This window comes from Grus americana, chromosome 1 (genome assembly GCF_028858705.1).
Source record: "Grus americana isolate bGruAme1 chromosome 1, bGruAme1.mat, whole genome shotgun sequence".
Lineage (NCBI taxonomy): Eukaryota > Metazoa > Chordata > Aves > Gruiformes > Gruidae > Grus > Grus americana.
The window spans coordinates 70,186,720-70,211,340 of NC_072852.1; the positions used below are offsets into that span (position 1 = coordinate 70,186,720).

At 41.0% G+C, this 24,621-nt stretch overlaps 1 protein-coding gene across 12 annotated transcripts in view; it reads right to left on the reverse strand.

The window, feature by feature from the left end:
- Nucleotides 1-24,621, reverse strand: part of MICAL3 (microtubule associated monooxygenase, calponin and LIM domain containing 3) — a 165,252-nt gene that overhangs the window by 20,292 nt on the left and 120,339 nt on the right. For 8 of the 12 annotated variants that reach the window (XM_054835262.1, XM_054835437.1, XM_054836176.1 and 5 more), the window contains 11 exons: nucleotides 23,707-23,796; nucleotides 20,471-20,608; nucleotides 18,246-18,308; nucleotides 14,934-15,038; nucleotides 13,589-13,717; nucleotides 13,064-13,155; nucleotides 9,597-11,457; nucleotides 8,576-8,670; nucleotides 4,862-4,912; nucleotides 2,927-3,034; nucleotides 2,079-2,172 (listed from right to left, as the gene is read on the reverse strand). In XM_054835262.1, coding sequence (XP_054691237.1) covers nucleotides 2,079-2,172; nucleotides 2,927-3,034; nucleotides 4,862-4,912; nucleotides 8,576-8,670; nucleotides 9,597-11,457; nucleotides 13,064-13,155; nucleotides 13,589-13,717; nucleotides 14,934-15,038; nucleotides 18,246-18,308; nucleotides 20,471-20,608; nucleotides 23,707-23,796 — 2,826 coding nt within the window. The remainder of the gene's footprint in view (nucleotides 1-2,078; nucleotides 2,173-2,926; nucleotides 3,035-4,861; nucleotides 4,913-8,575; nucleotides 8,671-9,596; nucleotides 11,458-13,063; nucleotides 13,156-13,588; nucleotides 13,718-14,933; nucleotides 15,039-18,245; nucleotides 18,309-20,470; nucleotides 20,609-23,706; nucleotides 23,797-24,621) is intronic. The other 4 variants (XM_054835688.1, XM_054835508.1, XM_054835857.1 and 1 more) reach the window with 4 other exon arrangements.

Genomic DNA, 24,621 nt, shown 5'->3' on the forward strand with positions numbered 1-24,621 from the left:
TTAGGAGAGGGACCGATCAGAGATAAGAGCATGACTTCACACCTTTACACAGTAGTACTTGCTGAATGCAGTAGTCACTGTTAGGTCAATATCTTAGGCAATGCAGGTGACAAGAAACTTATACTGCTCTCCTGAATAATTAATGGATATTGGAGGCAGAAATAATTTATACTTACAGAATTTGATGTCTCGGATTTTAAAAAAATAAGAAGAAATTATGTTAATTTATTGCAGATATATGCAAAATTTCCATGCAAGAGTGGCTTCGAGAGGTGAAGGATGAAATTAATTTATAATTTTGTGTTTCAGTCAACACAGGTTAGAACATGCTTCCCCTCCCCCCAAAGGAATGTGTTTCTTGTTAGTCCCCTGAAATAACTGAAAGAGTTGAGGCTGGTGAATTTTTTACGACAGAGTTAAGCTTCTGTAACCATAATGTACGATCTGCTGATAGAAACATGTTGCAAGAGTAAAGTATACCCTAGAGACTTCCTGAAGAAAAGATTCATTTTGCAAAGACTGACCTACAATTTCGTAATTCTGCTAGGAAATTCACAACTATACAAGCTCATCCAAGACTGTTTCTATTTTGGGAGAGTTGGGAGTGATTAGTTAGTTATACAAGGATTTAATTCTGTGGTCTTCCATATAAAATAGCTATTCTTACTGTTGGTCACATTCTGCCCTCTCTGACTGTTTTTTAGGCATTCTTCTATCATTCTTCAATGAGAGAACTTTCTATCATGAGGAATGTTCTCTCAGCTGCTTTCCCACTTGTGCTGACATGTCTTACGTGAAAGTCATTTAGCAGCTAAGTAATCAAGATGAAAAGAGAAAGGAAAAGAACAATTAGAAATAAGAGAGGTGGTTTTAGTACGTGCAGTAACTGGCAGGCCAGAGAACAGAGTGGGGCTACACAGAAATACACAGCATAAGGAAGGAGGCATCACTGCAGAGAAAGAGTTTTTGCACAAGGCTGTTTTTTGAACCCACAGATGAAAAAGCCAGTCAGATCACAAAACTGTCAAAGTCCTCCAGATCATTCTCCGCACTTGTAGCACCAATTTGCTTTGGTCACCACTCCATCCTGCTGCTTTGGCATGCCCTTACAGAGCATCAAACATACCTAATCCTGGCCGAGTAGTAATTGGCAGGAAGTCACGACAGACTTTTCCTCTGGTGAACCTTCACTCCTTAATCAAGTTCCATCTTCACAGGCATAGCGGTCGCTCTTCAATCCAAGCAACAAGCTAAAACATTTTCCAAGCACCTGTTCCACTGTTACCATTTCTGATCTCTGATCCTTGTAATCAGGTACGTAATCCTGGGCCTGTCAGGTATACGTACACTGCATTTGCCTGTTGGATATTTGACTCCTTGCAATCGAGGATTCTTTTTTCCAAATCATTATACTACCATCAGCATTATCTGAACCAAGTACTCCTCCACTCGTATGCTTTGCCAGATCAGCTGGTATTAATTTAATTTATTTTCACGTACACATAACATTCCTCTAACAGCTTGACATGGATACCTTTCAGTACAGGTGTACATTTCTGTTCTGCACAACTTTCTTGGAAGTAGCCAGTGTGCTGGGCTGTGCAGTGAGGAAGATGTTCTGTGATGGTCCCTTGTAAGGACACTACCTTGATAATCCAGCACAATAGAGAAAGCACACACAATTTCACAATTACTTCCTTAACATACAAACAGGGTTCTCTTACTGTGACAGCTTTATGTGAATTGCAGCTAGGAAACCCCTGCAATTTTCTAGCTGTAATATCCAGTGATATGCAGAAACAGTCAGTCAGCCATTATTAATAGTTGGAGGATTACCTCCTAAGCCTCAGGCAAAGACAAGCGAACTGAGTCTCTGCCATAGGGAAGTCCCAGAATTAGAAGAAACACAGGAACAAAAATGCCTCAAAAAGATAGTAGAAAAGGGAGAATGGATTCACATTGGACTCTGCTTCTAGGCTCTAATGGTCCAATTGCCTCTAAAATCCAAGCAGCTATGGACTACTGCACAAGCACTTGATAAGAAAACATTAAAAAGCAAACCAAGTTCTGATGGATACCTGCTTCTCCCCGAAGGGCCTTCTCCACAGCAACTCCCCTCTCTTCAAGTTGCCTCTGCTTCTCTTCCACTTGTTCAAGCTGCCGCTGGATGATCTGTTCCGAGAAGAATGGAGCAGAACCTCACCAAGAGTAACTGTCCTGCTCTGTCTGCAGCACTCATCCAGCACTAAGTGACTTCAGGCAAACTGGCCTTTTCAAAAACAAGTATTTGTATTCTACAATACACTGCTTCAAAAGTTAACTGCTTCAAAAGCTAGCATCACAGTCCCTCCACAACACCCTCCCCACCCCCTTGCATCCTAGCCCTTAATTTAGCAAGCACCTTGATACCCACTTATTTGCTACAACTCCAATCACCTTCCTAAATGCTGAAGTGAAAGGTGATGCTACTCAGTCAGCTGAGCCCCTATCTCAAGCTTTAAACAAATCCCATCATCTATAGATGATGCCAGCAGTTTTCCAACAAATTCTCTGGTAATTAAAGGTTAATTTGGTAACACTTTACCCAGGAGCATAATCTAGCAAAGCAATAACTGCAGCTTCATCAGGTATTATCTGACTATCACTGGTCCATTTGGTGCATGATGCTTCGCTCGTCTCCAGCTAGAAAGGTGTCATGGTCATTACTTTTCTCATTGTAAAACTATCATGATATGTTTCAGCCACTCTTCCCAGGTCTGTGACACAATACCAAATTTGAAAGAGTAAGTAGGAGCAGGGACAATCATGTAGAAATAGAGGAAATGTCTGTCCCTGGATGCTCTTCTGACACAGAGGAATGGCAGATCATGGTACTTTCACATAGAGTTAATTGTCTGCCATGGTAAGAAGATTGTGAGACAACTACCTGAGCTCTATGCAACCTCTTTAGCTCCTCTTGCTTGGCTTGTCTACGGGCAGCTTTCTGTACTCGCCGGGTCAGCTTGGCATTCAGTTCCTCTTCTGTGTAGGCTCTCTGAAGGAAGGAAAAACAGGAGCAGATTTTATTCACATGCTCAGATATATGGGGGAAGGGATGACCATTTTCTCTTCCAAAATCTCAGAAGTGAGGTGTTCTGTCTTTGCCATGGCCGTGTCAAAAGTCAAGCTTCTGTAGGCAAAGGTGTTCACAGTGCAGTGAGCAACGATTTCAGGGTCAAATCAGGAGTGAAGAAGCATATAAGCCAACTGCAAAGCTGTGATTTTATTTAATGTCCCACCTGTCTTCTGCTGCTATACAAAACATCTCCCCAAAGATCAAATCAATTTTTATTCTATTTCTCAATAGATTTAGCCAAATGGATTTCATTCAATCAATGAGTACTATATAGAGGGTTCACCTTGATTTCATTTTAAAAGAGGGTAAAGGCATGTCTACATCAGCAGTTACAGCAGTATAAGCTAAGAATTCATTATAGACTAGTGTAGTTGTATTGCTATTCCCCTCTCCCTGTTTTATTCTGGAACAAGAAAATCCATAGTTGGGAGTTATGCTGGTATAACTGGTAACGACTACCTGTGTAAAATTCTGCAACTTTTCTATGAATTGAGAAGGCAAAAAGACATTTGAAAGCAGAACAGCATTCTGGTGTGAGATGGGAAATCCCATCTCAAGAGCAACCCCACTAAACTGGCTGGTATAAACCACAGCAAATAACCTCTAAAATAAAGCTAGAATAGTACAACACCAGAAGCCATCCAAAAGGAGAAAGGCTATGTTTACAGAAATAGAAAGGTATTTTCTCCCGTTCTTTTCTCTCAGTGAAACTAATTCAAAAATAAATAAGTCTTTTTAACATTACTGAAATGGGGTTTAGTATCTTATCAGGTATACTAGCTGGTTGCGTTGTAGTCTAGGAAGGCTTTCTCTCACAGACTTTTAAGAGTGTCAAAGAAAGGTCACAACTGCATTAAGTGAACTACAGTAAAGAAAAGAACTCTCTTCCCACATACATGTATGTAGCCTTTAAAGGACAGCTGTAAACAGATGTCTTCCAGTTCTGGAAAGAGATCTTCTCCATGGACAGTCAACTTTAAGGACAAAATGTTAAGACAGACCACCCTGAAATTTGCTTTGTCTAGGTACTGTACTGCCCCATTGGTCAGTTTACTTCTGGTTTATTGTTCTCAGTGGAACAGAGTTTAAGGTAGGATCACAGCTCTATTAAAAACCCCTCAGTTAGGTGGTTACCATCGTTAAAACTCCAAGAAGTTAACACTTTACTCTTTCTTTTTTCAAAACCACAAAATCCACAATGATACCCAAATCAGAAAGTAAAGTGACAGAGGGTGAGACTTTCCTATCCCATGTAACACTGTTGTGACTGTGAAGACAGGACAATAAGAATTTCAGAAAGCAGCAGCATTCCTGAAAGATACGTAACTTCTGTCTTGATTTTAGCTTGATACAGAGTTTCACTAAGATTTCAGTGAACTCAACAATTTTGAAGGATGCTGATTAAAGTGTGATGATTCACTTGAACTCATATTCTAAGTATTTAATTGTCTTGAAACCCATTTTGTTCTGAAGCTCAAAAATCATCCACATCACTCTGTACAGCAGTGCACTGCTGTGCACTGATAATTGCATGCATTCTAGCCAGACAAACAATTTGGAGCTTAATACATTTTTGGTAGACAACCTCTACAAAGAATTTGCTGCCCGTGTCTGCTAACATCTCACGCATGCACAGTCAATGGTTTATGATGTTAGTGCACATGTGATGGGTAGCTATGGATTCAATGGGTTAATATAGGGACATGCAATGCAACAATGGCCAGCTAGTGGGAATGGAGACACTACCTTTGACGAATATGATCTCTTGAATGCCAAGGCGTGTGGTACATAAATCGACTTTAAAGGGGGAATGGTAAAGGAAAAAAAAAATAAAAAAACATACAAAATGAAGCAAAATCAGTTCAACATTGAAAACAGATGCACAGTAATAAAACAAAGCTGTTTTTAAATGAAACATAAAAATGTGCAAATGCTGAACATGACCCAGACTGATGAAGCACAATGGAACTTCTGTCCACAAAATCAAGTTTCTAGCACTCTCCTGAAGACAATTAGCTTTAGCAGCCTCTTTGAAGATACAGTCAACTTGGAAATACCTTTTTCTAGAGGAATTATTTGGCCTTTATCTACCTATGGTTTTAATGTCCACTGAGCAAGTACGCATACATACACGTACAAAGTTTTGGCTTAGGATTTGGAATAATGGGTTACGCTGGGACACGTTCAGTCTGAACCAGCTCAGCCAACCATACATTATGCTGTCACACAACTCTCCATTTACAATCTGATTTACAACTTCTCTTAGGAGTTTGGTTTATTTCATGGGTTTAAATTATCTCTACTTCATGGAAACAATCATTTGTATTTAACTAACATCATAAATCTTCCTCACTGCTTTGTGACAGGAGAAACACCAGAAGACCTCAGAGTGGCTTATGTGTCCTACAGTAATGGAATCTTCCTGTCTAAAAAAAGAGTCTCTAGAGAGCCTGAGGAGCTAAAATTATGAGGACGAGGAGGAAAAAGGAGAATAGAATCACTACCTTCTCTATCCAAGGACATTCTACATTACCCTGCACCCGAAAATGAGGAAGTAAACTACTTAGGGTTTCTAAGAGAGGCAAATTTCCCTTGTGTCATGAACTACAGAGGGCATTGTGCCATTCTGGGTGAACAGCCAGCATTTTGCATTTTCACATTCAAGTAACTAAAATCAGTCACAAATGAAAAGCCATAGAACAACTTCAGCATGTATGCAAACTTCAGTAAAAAGCAAGCTACCTGCGGTAGTAAAACGCATGTCTGATCACAATACCACAATTGCACGGGAACAACGACAAACACACTCACAATGACACACACCTATAAACACGACACCCACGGGACATTTACATTAGTAACTCTTTACAAGACACTTCTCTTGAAAGACACTACATTAAACAACACTGAATCAATTCACTGCTGATCACAAAGAACAGGCTAAACGGAGCAAGCTGTCTGGGAAGCAAGCTCACTAAAATTACCAAAAAAGCAGCACAAGCAGAATTTCAGTTTAGAGAAGGGGTTCACATAAAAGTTATGTGGCACACAGGAAGTCAACTCTTACCCATAATAAGTAGCAGGCAGTTTGTAACTTAAAAAAAAAAAAAAAATACAACCCCCACCTCAAATCAGTACAAACCCAGTTTTGTCAGTTTCAAAGTTCAGTTACATTTCTTTTGACAGCAAGGCATTCCAGTGTTTGCATGCACGTTCTACATCCTTGGACAGGATGCAGCAAAACTAGGTAAGTGGAGTGCTCAGCTTCGTTTCCTCTAATAAATTAATTATCAAAACTATTCTTTAGAAAATAGGCAGATGCTGAGCAAAGAAATTCTCAAAGTAATTTCAGCAACAGCAAATGGGAGAAAATGAGATACCACCACCACACCCTTGGCAGAGCTGGTGAGATATTTTCAGTATTAGGATTCCAGGCATCTGCCACTGTCCCCTATCCCTTCCAATGCTTAGTGATGAGATCTTTTTTTCTGCAAAAGCCATTTGAAATTAAAGTAGCTCAGCACAGAGAAAAAAGTGACCATCAAGGCATACTGAAGGCTGAAAAGAAGCACGGCCCTTACTGAAGCCCTGCTTCCTCCTGAAGGAGCTTACAAGGCAGAGCAGCAACTCTGTAACTCTTATCTGAACCCCCTGGATTGCATGTCTGTCCTCTGCTAGCCACAGGTACCTCATTCTTCTGCATCTCTTGGAAAATGCAGAATTTCTCATGAAACACCTTGAGCGCATGCAAGGAGGAATGAAAAGGGGAGAGAAAAAAGGGAATAAAATACAAACAAAATAATCTTCCTCTTAGAAGAGACCTAGATCAACTACGGAGAAAGATTAAAAGACAGGTAAGTAAATACAGAAAATTCCTACTTCCTTCATCAACTCCTTCCACCAGCCTTAAAGTCATTAGTTATTCTAATTCATTCCACTATACAGACCTAGAAAGCCTTTCCTATGACACTTCAATTTGCAGTACTTCCATGCCTTTGCCACCTGAGCCAAGTACCAACTAGCTCCTCCCATTTGAGACTGATTTGTGCACGCTGGATGAGGTTTGAGACAGGAGGCACAGACCACTGCGTGTGTGACACTACCCTCTCAGATGCTCTCTGCTTCTCGAGTTTTTTTAACACGTCAACCAGGCACCACCAGGAAGGGACAGGGGAAACACATTTTTCATTCTTCAGTACTAGAAGGGCCTTAATGTTCTGCAGGGCCAATGACATCTCCACTTATTCCTCCAAATGTTGCAAACTCTGCCTAGCAGAGCTTAGAAGCTCTCAGGAATGAAAGAAGGGCTCTTCCCCATTACTATGACTGAGCGGTTCCTTACATTTTTCACTTATTTTTGCATTCATAGTGCCATCCTAAAATTGAAATAAATAGTTTAAAAGCAACTAACTTTGGCACATGGTTCTCACCATATATTTTCCATATATAAATATCTGTAAATAAACTAAATGTATTTTTACATTTTAAAATATATATTTATAAATATAGAAATATTTTACAATATTTATAATTTTATAATATATACATTGTAAAATATATATTAAAATATATAAAGCTCTTTGGGCTTTTATGGAGACCCACTGGTGTATCCTCTTTCCTCATCAACAACTTCCTTAAAGCATCACTTAAAGTGAAACTATTTTCGCTAGAAAGCTGTTGATACGTCTTTCAATATGACATTATAGTGCTAGCTAGGGAAGGTTGGTCAGGATCAAGAAACAGCGCTCTCAGAAGAAACAGAGTTCATACCAGACCACACTGGAATGAGAACACCAGGCTAAAACCAACCCCTATATACTGGCATTTCATAGGCACTCACTACTACGTATATCAGTTTAACAGTTGTTATCTACATACACAGACATACGGAAATACTCAGCAACTACCAAGAAGTCCTCAAAGAAAACAGGGTCAAAATGGAAGAAACAGCTGATGGCTCTTTTCTCCAAAAAGAGAAGGTACTAATTCAGACCGTACACATTCTCTTCTCCCAGCAAAAATAAGCATGAGCTGCAAAACTGCAGCCTGTAGCTTACCTCTTAGTTGACGATCTGTCTTGACTATGTTCTCGATGTATGTAAAAGTACATTCCTGTCTGTAATTTGCTTTAAAGACATTAAAGGTCTATTTTCTGTAGATCATTGGCATGTGCACAACAAGGACAAAACTCACTATTCTGACTGTGATATTAATTGTAAAGTAATATCAAGGTGAGACAACAGATCCTTCATATAACAACAGTGGGGAAAAGCTTGCACTTGTGAAACCAAGTGAAACCAACTTATTTTAGGCAGAACAGTCAGCCAACTTACAGGAAAGCCTGTTCTACAGAAGGAACAGTAAGAACAAAATGAATCATCCAAGTTTCTGACATGGTTCTCTGAGCCTGTGATCTGAACAATGCTAGATCCATCTAAAATGCATTTCCCATCTGCCTACCTCTCGCTTGGATTTCTGGGAGGAGCGTTCCAGAATGTCATCACTGGAGAGGTCAGAGTCCTCTGAGAAACTCAGGTGTTGACGGAGCTGCAAGTCTGAGAAGCCAGGAATAAAAAGGGCAAGTTAGAGAAGTAGTAACTGTTCTTTCTGCAAACATTTCCAAACTTGGTTGATAAATTGACTGAGCTTCAAAAATACTTAGTCCTTTTATGCCAGTCTCAGTTCCTTTGCCTGGGATTACAGAGTGATCAGAGAAGCACTGCTCCACAAAATGATCAATATTAGAAGCTTCACTCTAAAAGAGCATCACTTTCTGAAAATGCTGTTAAAAATAACGGTCATGATTCTCCCTTTGTACTGTATCAATGCTCTTATGAGAGATACAGCACCTGGATGACAGCAGCTGGCACTATTTTGGATATTTGTACAAGGCTAGAGAAATATAACGTGTTTGCTTTCGATCCCATTTATGGCTAACTTATTTACTGTATCACAAGTTGCCATTAAACATCTCTGCTGGCACCTGATAGCATGTGAGAGATTTACACAAGGCTGCAGAATCCCCACTTCATATATCAGCAGACAGTTTTCCAGATCACAGAGAACACAGGAGTGCACCTCTGCAGTCTTCAGCATCCATGGAGTCAGGTTGAACGACGGAACAGACCACCCAAGGAAAGATGAGGATCAGATTTAAAATAGAGATGAAATGTCACAAATAACTGATTCCAACAAACAACGCTTATTTCTCAAATCAATCTAAGGCAGAAAACAGATGTGCCTAGTACATATCGAGAGTGAAGCTTTTATTAAAGGATCCACTTTTTTCAGTGGTATATCAACTAATCCTGTCAACACGCAAACATATAATTCTAGTGGCTAGCACTTATCTTGATCTGCCCATTTGACACTGGGGAGCAGTGTCATTCAGCACAGTAGCTGAACGACAAAGCCAAACTTACTTTCAAAGATACCTAGCTGTAGGAAAAGTACACGGTGCAGAGGCACGTATCTATTATACCTGCAGCTGTAACGAACGGAGAAGCTTTGTGCTTGCCAGAATCCACAGTGGCACTACTTGAGGGAGTACTTGGGCAGGATTTGTCATCAGTCTTTTTCTTCTTGTCTTTCTTATACCCAGAGAAAACAGACTTCCATAACGACCTAGGCTTTGATGCTTCCTCTGTTCCACCACTAGATTTGTCGGAAAGCCTGCTGTCATTTTTTGATTTCTTCTCCTTTTTGTTTTTACGAGGAGAGAAAAGAGAAGTTCTTTTCTTACTCTTCCCACTGGAGCCTTCTGAAGAAGTAACAGACCCTTCAGGTCCAGCCACATCAGCAGCAGGAGTGGAGAACTTCTCAATAGCAGCATCATGCTTTCGTGTGGATCCCTCTGCTATTTTCAAGGCCAGATGCTTTGGAGAGTCATAAAACAACTCTTTGGTCTTCAAGGGCATAGAAGATGCCTTTCGCGCCCTTGTGGCCCCAGCTGTCTCCATATCTTTCATCTTACACAACTGTTTAGCCATGGCATCACGCAGTGCTTGGCTCTTGACAGACTTCTCTCTGGCTCTCATTCTTTCTTCAGCAAGCTCCTTGGCCTCCACGGAAATTTCAGGCAACACTCTCTTCTTTTGGTTAACCCCTCCTTCCATTGAAGGTGGACCACCATTTTCTTTGACCAAGGGCAAAAGAAGTGGTTTCTCAGGCCTTGGCCTACTGGTAGGAGGTGTAAAGAACTTCTCATGAAGGCTTGAGTCCTCTGTCCTGTCATCATATGTGTCTTCTACATCATCAGCAAATGGAATCTCATCCACACTCTCTGCAAAAGACTTCCGCACGTCATCTTTTTTGGCCTGGGTTGACTCTTTGGCAGCAGAGGTTGGCTCATGGCATCGGGGAGCAGGAGGTGTTGATGCTGGTGTTGGAGGTGACCTGGCTTCAACCTCATTCTGCCAGACTGCTTGATGCCTCTTTCTACGCAAAGTGGCTGGTTCTTCATCCTGAGGTGGTGGTGGTGGTGGACTTGATGGAGGAGTAAGCATGGTGGAGTCAGAAGTGTTGAAGCTCTGGCTAGCCATAGTTCTCATGTTAGATGAGCTCTCCTGAAGGCCAAGTCCGGAACTGCTGGATACATCCCTCCTTACTTCAGTGGAACTCTTTAGCTCTTTTTCTGATGGAGATTTTGGAGTGAGCAGAGAAATCTGCTCATTTTCTAACTTTGACAGTCCTTGTCTTCTTGGGGTAGGCTGGGGTTTCACAAGATGGATCCTTTCATCCCCTGAAATATTCTCACTATTAAAAGTCTTGAGAGGAGTTGTCTCAAGGGCAGATACAGTAAAGTTTGTCTCTGAGCGTTTGTTTCTGTCTACTGGGGTGAGCCCTAAGCTCCTCCGTATTTCAGCACTCTTCATCCAGAACTCTTCTACAAGGTTACTCCGTTTCAGGGCTTCTTCTGCAGTGGTAGGGCTCCCCAGTTTTTCCACCTCACTATCCTGGCCCCTAAGGACCAGTTTGGCTAAAGGAGTAGACGTTAAGGCTGGGACAGGCTGGAAACATACTGGAGGCTCCACTGGGGATGGAATGGATGTTTCAGCAGAAGGCAAAGGCTGGGAACAGATAGGCATTTGAGCAGAGGTTGGGGATGAAGCCACTGTTGGTGCTGCTGGCTGAGACTCTGCTAGTGATGTAGGTACAATGGCTTCTGGTGATGCAGCCGGCTGGGATAACACTGGAGATGGGGGCACCAAAGGACTCTTAACTTTCCTGTCTTTGGGAACTTCATCCTTTGGTCCTTCTTCAAGAATGAAAGGCTCAGGAAAAAAGCGTGCCTCTGGAGATTTTATTGCACGGGATACTTCAGCCAGGGGATCTTTTACATCCTACAAAAAATGAAAAACAGAAATATTAATAGTCACCAGGCACATCAGAATACTGTTCCATTTTTTTGTTTTTAACAAAGTTAGCAATAAGGAAACCATCAAAGTCTCAAAATATGAAAAAACCCACATGTGGCATCCCATTTGCAGGCCTGGAACATCACTTAGGATTTCCCATCTGCCCCATTATATAAACCATACTTTGTAGATGACAACAAGGCAAATTTACTTTTTGGAAGGAAAAAAACCCACTAAACTAAATTCTAGAAATCCATTCCTGTATTTCCTGCTCTCCCTTCAAATCTCCAACACTGTGTATTATGGTGGTTCCTTATCTCAGGCAGATTTGATGCAAGTCTCTCCAGCTCTCATCAATATAGCACTTTCTGCTGGCTAGCATCTGCTGTAATGCTTTCTTAAAGCAAGGAGTGCTTTCTCCGTTAAGAGTAAATTAGGCTGCAATTCCCTTGACCCTTAATGGTCTAGAAGTCTTGGTGTTTGTTTCCTACATCCAGACTGCCATATTACTCGGTAGCACAATTTGTTGTTTTACAATTTAACCCTTTAGCAGTGGACTCCTCTTACTGAGTTCTGGTATTACTCTTTCCAATGACATCTTTTGTACCAGCTTTCTTTTGAATGCAAACCGTTTGGGGTTTAACCGTACATGACCATTAGACCATGAACCTCTCTATCTGCGTGCTTGTATGACACATAGTAAACACCCAGGTCTTGAGTACTGCATTTAGGCACTGTCCTGATATGAACAATAACTATGTCTAACAGAATCATTAGATGGTCCAGAAAAAAAAAACAAACAAAAAAAACCCAAACAAACAAACCACACCTTAATTTTAATAGAAGATGAATGTTGTCAGCAATTGCTGTCGGCAAACTAGCCTTATCCCATAATGTGTCCATTGTAAAAGTAAACTGGTTTATGATGAAACTCTCTAGGATAAAGTCTAATCTTTTAGTAATTCCTTAAAAACAAACACTTGGGAGGAAAAAATTGGAATGGAAATTTTAGGGGTCATGTACTTCCTACTCTTACACACCAGTAGCCGAAAACACCACAGTACTCTTGCATGTGGACTCCAGGGCTGACAACATGACAGTACATCATTGACATGTCTCACTTCTTTAAGCTGAACTATGTTGTTATTCTGGAATAAATAAGCACTACTTTGGTTACTACTAAGTAATACAAATATAATTTAGAACTACAACTGCACAGAATCTGCTTTTGGTACAGAAAAGATAGCCACAGCAGGATAAACAGGAAACACCTTACTTATGCTCCTCTCATGCATTATATCTATCTCTTGGTAATTGCACAGTGAAATTAAAATGTCCTATATAATTCCTTTTTGGGCTTTGTGATGGGAACTTGTCTGACTGTGACAGAGCCATTACACTCTGAAGATAGGTAAGAAAGATGGTACATTATTTTTTAAGTCTAAATGAAGTCAGATTTCAAGAATATCAACATAAATTATAGAGACAGGAAAGCAGGAAAGCCCACTGCTGTCAGTCCTCATTAGTTTTTCCAACTGTTCTGTTGAACTACAGGTAGTAAGTAGAAAACTTCAGAGATTCCCTCTCTTACCTCCGCTTGTTTTGCTTTGGGACTATCAACTGGAGACAGAGGAAGAACACTGTCACTGGATGACTGGATCGGGATGGTTGGCTTGCACGGATCTAGGGAAAGCAAAAATGTTTCCAAAAACATGAGACCACTAATATTCTTTCTTTCTTTCTTTTTGTTTTTCTTCTTTTTTTTTTTTTAATATTACACACAGCAAGTAGTGACAAATTTCTCAGCTTTTTACAAATTCTAGATTGGACATTGGGAACCTAGTAAAAAATTTTTAAACGTCAAAAATGGTACAAGCTTTTTAACATAAAAACTTCTACAAGAAAAGGTAGTTAGATGGGTTCTTGCACTTTAGGAAGCTGTAATTAATGGATTCAGAACATTCTTCTCAAAATGTTAATGCAAGCATGTACCTTGCCACTGAGAGCAGTGAGATGGTTCAAATCCAAAAAACTGTCTTCTCTTAAATCTAAAAAAACATGTAGACTATCTCAAATGCAATTACAGTCATTCAAATACTGATGGGAAAGCTATTACCTTCTGTCACACTGCAAGAAGCACTTTCTTCTTCTTCATCTTCTTCATCTTCAGAGACTTTTACTTCTGGCTCTTCTATGCCACCTTGATGTAAGCGAAACTCTGCTTCTGCATCAGATGGGATGTCATCTGATCACGGATGAGGCAGGGGAAAAAAAACCAAGAGATCTTGGATCCAAGTCCATCAGGACATCGGTTTTTTATTTAAAAATCTTTCATAATCCTTTCTTTCTATTCACATGGTACTAATCATTTTCATGAGCTGAACACCTAAATGTTTCACTCCTTTTTCTGTGTGCTAGAGACATGTAAGCAGTAAATGATGGACTATTAGTAGAAATAACTGAATTAGTAATTGAAGTCATACCTTACCAGTTTTCTGGAAATTTTTCAATGTTTTCTGGCATATGCAGTTCATTTTACACTAGCAAGGGAAGATTACTGGCATAATACTGTGGACTTTTGTCCTGGTTTCAGCTGAGATAGAGTTAATTTTCTTTCTAGTAGCTGGTATAATGCTGTGTTTTGGATTTAGTATGAGAATAATGTTGGTAACACACTGATGTTTTTAGTTGTTGGGAGGCAGTTCTAGTGTCTACACTAAGTCGATGACTTTTCAGCTTCCCAGGCCCTGCCAGGTGCACCAGAAGCTGGGAGAGCACAGCCAGGACAGCTGACCCAGACTGGCCAAAGGGACATTCTGTGCCATAGAACGTCATGCTCTGCATATAGCTGGGGAAGTGAGCTGGCAGGTAGGATCGCTGCTCAGAAATAGACTGGGCATCTGGTTTGGGGGGTTTTTTCCTGCATGTGGTGAGCAATTGCATTTGTGCATTGCTTGTTTTATTATCATTATTACTGTTGTTATTACTATTATTATTGCTGTTATTATTATTATTATCTTCCTTTGTTATCCTATTAAACTGTCTTCATCGCAACCCACGAGGTGTTTTTTTCATTCTCCTCCCCGTCCCCTTGGGGCAGGGAGGGGTGAGCGACCAGCTGCATAGTGCTTAGCCGCCAGCTGGGGCAAAACCACCACAACTTTTCAAAAATTTATTTCCATTTCTCTTATTCAGCAGGATTAGTACTGAATACGGACACAAGACCAAGCCCTCTAATTAGCAGATGGTGAGAGGACACGAGAAATTTATTTTACAACCTATGGCATTGAAGCTTTTCTGTTTCTTTTTGTCCTTCACTCCTGGCTCCCTCTTAACTATTTGAAACAAACTCCTACATCACTAAACATAAGATCAAGTTTAAGTACTCTCACACAAAGTATTCTCTGCCAATACAATTCTGTTAACATAACAGGTTTAAATGATGCATGGTGGTACCCTACCATCATCCAGCTCTGCACCCGTGTCTCCTTCTTCACCAGCCTGCCCTTCTGTGTCTGCAGGCTCTGTGCCCAGCTCGTCCTCCACATCATTATCCTCACATGGAGCTAGAATATATTCAAATATTGAGGGAAAAAAAAAAAAGAAAAAAGAAAAAAGAAAAAACCCAACCCTATACAATTAAAAAGTTCTACATTGAACTGTACCAACAGTTTATAGTGGGCATATTTATTAATTACTGCCAAAACAAGAAATCCTGAAATGTGCCACCCAGAAAGACATTTATGGTGAAACCATACTTCCAGACTCCAATGAATCAAAGAATGCTTGCCCTTGGGGAGTCTCCAAGGTATTTGCAGTGAAAGCAGCCAGGGATTTTCTGAGCAACAGGCATTGTCAAAAATTAAACAAGAAGGGGACTGGGAGGACATCAAACCAGAATAATGTTTACTGTTCTTCCAGGAAGATTGTTTTTTTTTTTTTCCTTTACTACACCAGAACAGTTACCACCATTTTATGGCATACGTGTATTAGGTGAAAACTGAAATCTCACAATGTACCACAACTGTTCATCTTGAAATTGAAACAAGTTTTTAATGGTGTAAGTCAGAGACAGAGTCTAGCTCTGGGGTTGATCATTATTACATTTGGAAACTGTTTAACTCTGTGCATCTACGGTATTCTTTGTTAAAAGGGTCTAAGAGACTTGATATACTGTACATGTAAGTCTCAAATTAATTGAGATATTTTTAAGTAAATAAAAAGATATATCCAAAACTTTCTTTTCTGTTACAGATCATAATTTGGTTTGCTGGGTCAAAGAAAAGATTCTTGAATTCATAACTCTGAAAAGGGCATTTGACGTTACTACTTGCGACAGGATTTAATTACAGGAGGAGAGACAAGACCAAATTGTGGGGTCTAAATTCCTTTACTAAATAATACTTTTTTAAAAAACTTAAATCTTATGACACCTTGTCCCATCTCTAGTGCTATAGGTGATTTTCCTACTTTTTTTTTGTTAAGCATTTTCAAAAAAAAAAATTAAATATATAAAAAGAAGCGAGCACTTCCAGGTGTTTTTTTTTCCACAGTAGAGTCAGTCAACTACATTTTTAGATTTGTGCAGTGAGTCAGCATCAATTCACATTCAACAACATGCAGACATTTAACTCTGTTGTATATCCTATTGCAAATGTGTACACAGTCGGCATGTACTATTATGCATAACGCTTGCTAATTATACACATAGGATATGGTCCTATAACAATGATAACAGATATATTTATAACCTTCTTGGCTGCACCTATACCAGTAAACTAAGTGGTGCAATGCATACAGTGTCATACAGTCATCTTTAGGCGGGCTCCTGGCGTGAGTCCCAGCAGTTAGTTCCCATGGTAGGGCTAGAGGCTGTTTCCAAAAGGCAGTCCAGATGCAGCCCCCTGACTCTGGATGGCAAAAAAGTTCAGCCATATGGGAGTGAATCATGCTGTGCCGGCTTTCTCCTGAGTCAGGGAGTAGGCCCTGATCCTTTTTGTTTACTAGTGACGACGTGGCTTTTGGAACCGTTTATATTCTAGCATTGATAATTAAGACAATCTTGAAACCAAACCAATCCTCCCTCAAATGGAGGTCTTGCAGTCTCTTCTCTCTCTCTAATACAGTTTTTTTGCTTATTTCAAAACACAGCCTTCAGTAGGTGGTTTGTCTTCTTCCTTCAACCTGAGAATTTCTCTTTTCCCATGCTTTTCCCCTCTGTAGTATTAAGACAGACTAACATGGGCTAGTTTACTTTCTGTCAGCTACAGTAAAAAGGCAGTTAACACTTACGTGTGATAAAGCACTGGCCTATTCCCTTACGTCAGAGGCTTATAAAATCCAGAATCTTAGATGTCAAGCGTAGGAGACTGAATCATATGGCAAAGGTTGGACGGCCCACAGGGGCATTTACAAATCTACTGAACAAAACCAAACTGTGTCCCAGTCTGATTGTTGCTTAGGCATGCAGTAGCGTATGTTATTTTGGAAATAATAATGTAATGGGATGGTTTTATGGTAGCAGCAAATGTGACTAATTTTAATCAAAACTTGCAAAAATGTAGCTCTGATGTTAAGAATATCTGACACCACTATGTACACGTGTGTCTTCAGATCCAGAAACCATGAACTGATGTGACACACATAGGGAGTATCGGAGAGAGAGGATAAAATAAATTCTTAAATAGGTTGGTACACAAAACTCAACAGAAGATTACAGATGCATAGATAAGTAACAACTTGGTACAAGGGTGGATCCCATTTTGAGGGACATGAAGAGCTTGCAGGTGGCTGGTTATATTATACATATACTGTGCATATACGTATATGCAGTTAGGATAAGGAGCAAGAGGCCAAAAGCTGTCACACAATAATTCAGAAGCTACACACTATGGCAGCCAGAAACCGGGATCAGCACTTGGTTCATACCAGCTAGCAGCCGTGAGCAGACTGCATTGTGTGCAGACGTCTTGTAAACACTGCTGCCTTGCCAAAGCAGCAGCAGAAGCAAAGTTTTATAGGCAAGCTAGCTATTCTGCTGTGCCAAAGCAACTTAGCTGTAGATCAACTACCTAGTCACAAACTACTGCTGTTCCACTGATTTAGAAACCTTCATCACTTTACACAAATTTACTCCCTTACTCTAATCCCAGAATCTTCATGCTCATTGGTTTTGTAATAGAGCTTAGAGGACTACAGAAAATAAATATTTGAGCTCGACCACCCTTCAACCTTCCTAAATAACGTGAACCCCAAGTCAAAGGAGACACAACAGCCATCACAGTTCCCAAAGATCCCAGCTTCAACCTTCTTCTTTCTTGTGTTCTTCAGCAGATAACTAGAGTTTGCAGTTGCTACAGAGAACTGCAATTGCTTTAAGTACTCTCTGTCACTTCATCATTCAACTGCAAGAAAGCCCCGTGTTCTTTTAGTCAAGGAGCTTGGGGAAGAATAACTGGTCCGGTCTTCAGTTTACAAAGCAAATCGAAGCACTCAACTAGATTCCTCCTACTACTTTATTACACCCAAGACAACCTCTCTGTTTGGCCTGCCTTCAGAAGGGTTACAACGAATGTCGAGTTCATGCAAGAAGGGACTGTCTGAGCAAGGCATGCATGCACACTCCCCCTTCCTCCCTCCCTCCATGTCTAGGCATGCAGTAGCGACAGGGCCGTAAGTTCCAGGGTTAAAGTACCAGCTGAGCTGCTGAAGGCATGGAGAAGAGACGGGCAGGGTTATTGTGCATTGGAATACATAGAACATCACCAAACTACCTCCAGGGACCGTCTCCAGCCACGCCTGTACCGCCTCATGGCGTACGGAAGGAAGGTCGGATGCTGAATTTAAAAAACAATAAATTGTAAGAAATCAAAATTAGACCATTCAGTAAGCGTCTAAAACAGAAGAGTGACGAAGGGAAATTTTTCAGTAGCACACACAGGAATAAAACCTATGAGATGTTAAAGAATCAGTTCCAGGCTTGGGATTTAAATCAAGATCTAATCTTCCTTTAGGATCTGTAATGTTAGAGGAAATACAGATGGCACAGTGAGAAAAACACCGCATCTGACCAGCAGATTGTTGCTGCTGTGCTCCACTTGAAACTCTGCAGAGGAGGGAAACTAAAAGATGAAAGAGCGGAGCAACAAGAGGGGTGGTCACAACAGGCATCCCAGAACCTGTGCTGCCTGGGTGCAAATGCCAGCAGACGAAGAAGAGCACCCAAGGCACAATGAGAGGGGCTTCTGTGTATTCTAACGCTATCCCAGGCTTTCGCATCAAACCCTATCACAGCTGCTACTGATGGGCTCTCCAAACACCTCATATCACAGAACACAGCTCAGCCAGGAACAAATTTGTCTATTGAACTCAAGTTGAAAACTTACAGCGTATCCACAGGTACTTACTGGCAACAGCCCTTTCAAAAAAGAAACTGCTGATGCGCCTGCACCCACCTGTATTGCATGACAAAGTAATTGAAGCAGCTGATCTATTGATCAGGATTGTCCTAGTGTGCCCCAGTTTTAGGGGGCAGAAAGGAAATATTGCCTTCCTTCCCAAAGGAAGTTGGAAAGACCACAAGATCAATTTTGGAAGGATCATCTTTTGCTGGCAGCTGTACCAATACAGCATGGAAAAATGGGAATTATAAAATACAAATGAAAAGAAAAATTTGGAAATGACAGTGATACAGACCCTCAAGCAGAAGGTAAAGTAATCTTAATTGTAGTAAGCTTAAGAAACTGTGTTAACATTTGTAGCATTTTTAAACGCTAAGAGCCCACTCTAGCAATACTGAATGTTAGAGACAATTGAACACAACCTATTTCTGTGGTTACAGTGGAAAGGAAATACCCATCGCTTATTTGTAGGGAGCAGATTTCATACTAGAAAATCCCAGTGCATTCTACAAACTGCAATTATAAGTGTACCCAAACTGATCTGGAACTGTGTATCAGGTTGGACCGCGATTAAAAAAAAACACCAAACATCTAGAACTACAAGGAAAAGTTAATTATCTGGAATGGAATATGATCAGGCAACATAAGGTAAAGACCTAGGCATTTTTAATAGAGATCAGTGTTTAACTTAATTTCACATTTGCTATAAAAGACACTCCTTCCAACAGCGTACTTACTTCCTCTACATTTCTGGCACAATGAAGACACAGAGAAGACTGCTACTCATCAACTGCATGGTTAACTTTTATTAAGCCTAGGCTTCTGTATAGGTAAAGTGCCTATGACATACTTACCTTAAGACACACTGTAATATAGTCTAGAATAAGGTCAGCCGGGACTGCTGGAAGGTGCTTACAGGAGAGCTAGACTATTGGCATTTTCCCCCTCCAAAGTTTTCCTTTAAGTAACTGGCAACTCTCAGAGGTCACACCTCACTTTAAAAAATAGATACACTGTCAAATCTCAAACACAGGGAGTCAAAACCACCACTGATCAGATTTGCAAGTCCTTTGAACCCCGTCATTCCCTACTTATACCAGATGTAGTTACACACTTTGAAAAGCAGCAGCACAGGAGTATGCTCAACAGAGAAGCTGACCCTGTTCAGTCTTTGCTGTAGTAGCCACACAACACAGCCCTTCAGCTTTCCTTAAAGAGGCACAGAGTCCTCACTGTCACAAAAAGTGCGTGACAGGCTCTGTTACTATCCCTAAAGTCAGTTAGCAAGGGCTGGCTGCCAGCTCTATCAAATTATGTGTGTAGTGAGGAAAAATGCTATGGAGTCAAAGCAGGCAGACAAACGGGTCAGAAGAAGTCACACCACCACGGAGCTGAGAAAGCAGTCATTTTAAGTAGACACTGACCTGAAAAGCAAAACATTTAACCAAGTGTAATTTCAGTGTAATTTGAAAGTAGTTCCTTTCAATCTCTGCTGCCCCTGTGGAAGTACACTACTCTTGAAGGGCGCAGAAGCAACAGCATTAAACAGCTGCAACCATGATTCAGGAATTGATGGTGCAGGGCTGGGGGGAGATTACCTCTGGAGGTGGAGGACTTTGAGGTTGGGACCATTTTTTCCTCCTCCTCTTTTTCACGGATGTGTGTCCAGTGCACATCTGCCAGGATCTCCAGAGGATCAACCGGATTTACAATCTGCTGCAGTCTAAGGTTTCCAGCTAGCAGGAGGAGGGCATGGCATACCAGGTTGTAGGCAGGGTGTATGAAGGACAGGGAGGAAAAGATGGGAGAACAGTGGAAAGGAAAGGTAACACATCATAGGAAAGGAAATAAGAAAAGAAGAAAAGAAAATATTACTGGCTAAGATCAGTTTGCAAGACAGACAGAAAAAGCTCAGCATTGTGTGTACACGCATCCATCAATACAGTGCTCCTCACACTTCCAATCGAAGCTGAATAATGCCATTCCAAAGGCAGAGAGATGCTATTAAAAACATCATTGTAGATTATCTCTATTGCAAGCAGCTTCGCTGAAATGAAACACATTCTCTGGGTGTCCAACAGTATGTGGTATGTAAATACCAATTTAGCCAAAATTTCCAGCTCCTTCACCCTATTCATTATGATTATTGCCAAAGACGTCTTAAAGGCAAGGGACAATCTGCATTGTAGTTTGATGCACCAAAACAAAAGGTCTTTCATTCCCTACTATTGGTTAAGCACTCCCTTCTATGCTGGGTACATATTTCTTCATGAATTAAATTACACGATAGATCTCTGAGTTTCATGTGTGTGTATGTGCGTATGCACACATGGGCACATGCTTATTTTAGCACTTAAAACACTACTTTGTTTACTCCTGCTCTTTTGTGTGGACTTGTTTGAAGGGTAGATTTTTTTTCTGAAGAATAACAGCAAGTTCATTATGACTTAACAGCCCCCACACCTCCCCAGAAGGGAATTCCTGTCGCACAAATGAATTTGTTTAAAAGAAATTGCATTACTCCTCAATTACCTGCCTACACTAAGCTCCAGCTCCTTATGGAGTGTCAAAGGGAATAATGGGCACCTAAAGCACCGATAAGCAACTTGTTTAACTTCTGCAGAATACCCAAATTGGGAGCATCTACCCTGAAGTAAGTATTATATTCATAGACCCTATCTCTATTGCTATCTGCTATGTGGCTCTAGCTCAGGTTTTATTTACCCATAATAAAACAACTCATTCTACAGGGGGCAGGTGTTCAGCGTCTGCAGGAGTGGTCTTCAAAAGCAAATGACTCATCCTGAAAGGAAAATGCCCACTTACTTTATAAAGTAGGAAGTCAATTTTCACAACAGCTGGATTACCACTGAGTAAGGCAAAACATTGTTTCAGCAGTTTAGAACCTCAAAAGCAGTTAGATTTTCATATGGTGCACTCGTGTTTGAAGGAAATAAACATTAGCAGCATTGAGAGGTTGCACTCATTATTTCCTGCTGTCTTAACAAAGTTCCTCTCTCCAGGCCATGTTTTCCCCAGACATGACAAAGTGTTTGGGACTTACGTTTCAGGAATGACTATGTGTGAGACATGACATTAAAACTGCAGAAGAAACAGGCAGAAGGAACTGCAGGAAGGACAGAATCACCAGCTGGTTATTAAAGGGGAAAAGGGTTCAGACACAAAAACTCAAATGCAGACTGGGATTTGCAATTTAGCCAAGTATTTAGCAGATTTATGTCTGAGGTGAGACGCCTCATCAGACAGCTTTCGTATCAATTAGCACAACCACATGGTCTACCAGAGGTACCGGACATCCTGCAGGGACAGGAACCCAGGCTTTTCTCACTCCGTACCAAAGCACTCGCATGCAGGCCCCAAGATGAGTAGAGTTAGCATTTGCATTGCCACACAAAATTTTGTGTTAAAAGGTTTAGGTTTGCCAGCAATGGCTGAGAAGTATATAGTCACTCAGCAAGGCTTGCAAAGAGCAGGTCCCACGTGATCTGCATGTTTTAAAATGGATTTCTGTGGGATTTAGACTAGTAAAACGTACACACCTTCAGTTACTCTGCAAGTCTCTAGACAAAGGCCTGAGCCTGTCCTGATTAAGGCATGGGTCCTTCTCACCTTTTCCAGTAAATAAATAGCAGCACAGCCCACCATGAAGGACTGCTGCTTGGGTAACAGGCAAACCTAATGTTTCAAGTCTAAATACTTGAAAATTTAAGACGACACCTGCTTTGCAGGCAGCTGGACATTAACTGCACTTACATTTGGAAAGGTAGCTTTCCCCTCCAGTTCCACTGTAGCACCTACCAGCACTCTATAAGCAGCAGGGCAGTCTCAGTGTTTAACGGAAAGAGAAGCCACCTGCAAATCACCTCCTTAGGAGCCAGGTCTAAAGCACACTAGGCAACTGCAACAGGGGAAACTTCTTCAGTTATGCTCTTCAGCCATCTTACTAATACTTCTCATTCTTACCATCATAAAAGTTAGATTGGAAAAAATCATAACACCTCTTTTTTTTTTTTTTTCTTAAAAAAAAAAAAAAGTCAGAAGCTAAGCTACAGTTGTTACAACCATAAGCTGCAAAATATGCAGTTTGACAACTGCATATGCCCTCTTACCTGCAGGAAGGCACTTGGAATTTCCTCTTATGTATTCTGGCTCTAATGAACCACATTGAGGGAAATAAGGGATTAACAAGCTATTAGGACCAAGTGCTTCAAAAAACCAACCACCAAAAAAAAACCACACGAGAATGCATCATGGAAAATAACACAAGCAGTCAGACTGGAATGTCAGATTAATTTTATGTCCATTATATGAGTGTTTGAAAAATCTTGAGAGATCACCACAGCTTGATTAGCTTCCCCCACAGACTCTCCCCACAGACACACACTCACAAAGGACAACAACAAAAAAAATGCAAGTTTGCTGACACAGGCAATCGAAAGGCAGTACTTCTGATGTGTCCTGTGTGTCTGACATATTGCACAGGTCCAATTACTCTGTGTGTACAGAACAAATCTGAAACTCCTAAATACATGACTCTTCACGCACATTACAGTAGCAAATTGTCCAGGTTTTCTAGGTATCCTGTTTCAAGGTACTTGACAGCTTTATCTTTTTCCTAAAACCAGTGGCAATGTCAGACCTGATATATGGCACTTGGACCAGGAGATAGAAGATAACAACAGCTACCAAATAAGTTTTGAGGGAGCTGGTAAAGCAATTAAATAAAACACAGAAACTTCTCATGTGGGACCTGCTCTTTAAAAACATTCCCCGCTCCTTTGGGGAAATGGAAGTGGAGATGGTATACGGGTACCTTTAAATGTACCCGTGTCCTCTTCATTTGAAAGACGTTGAAGCCAGAGGCCTTGCTGCAGCTCTCTCTCCCAAGGGCAATACTCCCCCTCTACAGCAGAGGGAACCACACATCCATATATAACACCAGACATGCGCGTACACACACAAGCGATGGAGAGAGAGAGACAAAGAGAAAGGACAGAATCAGAAAGAGAGACTGCCTGGAAATCCAGCAACTCCCCGTATTCCCACTCTATTCAAAGTGTCTGACAGGAAAACTGCTCTAATGAAACAATGTCTGTCCAAGAAAACCGTGGTTTATCAGACTAAACACACAACATGCATGTTACCATACTTAAAAAGCAGTCTTGACTTCCACAGACTTCGGTTATGGAGATACAGCTCCTATGTTGAAAAAGTAGCCAAGCAGCCTGCTGAGGTCATCAACAAAACTGCCACTAAGATTCAAAAAACTGGACCTCTGCATTAGGCAGCCAAAGACCTTTACGAAGAAGCTCTGTGGAGTCTACTAGCCTTCACAGAAAGGAAATGTGAGTACAAAGACAAGATCAGTGAGAAATTTGGCATGGTGGCAAAACACTGGAAACATGTCTATTCTTAGCACAAACTTTGCATTTTGGTGACTGAGACAAACACAGGGGAAGGAGTCTTTCCCTAAGATTTTCTACAGAAATCCCTCAGAGCTAAAATGGGAACCACCTGAACTCCCTGATTGCAGCCCTGAGGAGAAGGACTTGGGGGTATTGATTGATGAGAAGCTCAACATGAGCTGGCAGTGTGCCCTTGCAGCCCAGAAAGCCAACCATATCCTGGGCTGCATCAAACAAAGTCTGACCTGCAGGTCGAGGGAGGTGATCCTGCCCCTCTACTCCGCTCTTGTGAGACCCCACCTGGAGCACTGCATCCAGCTCTG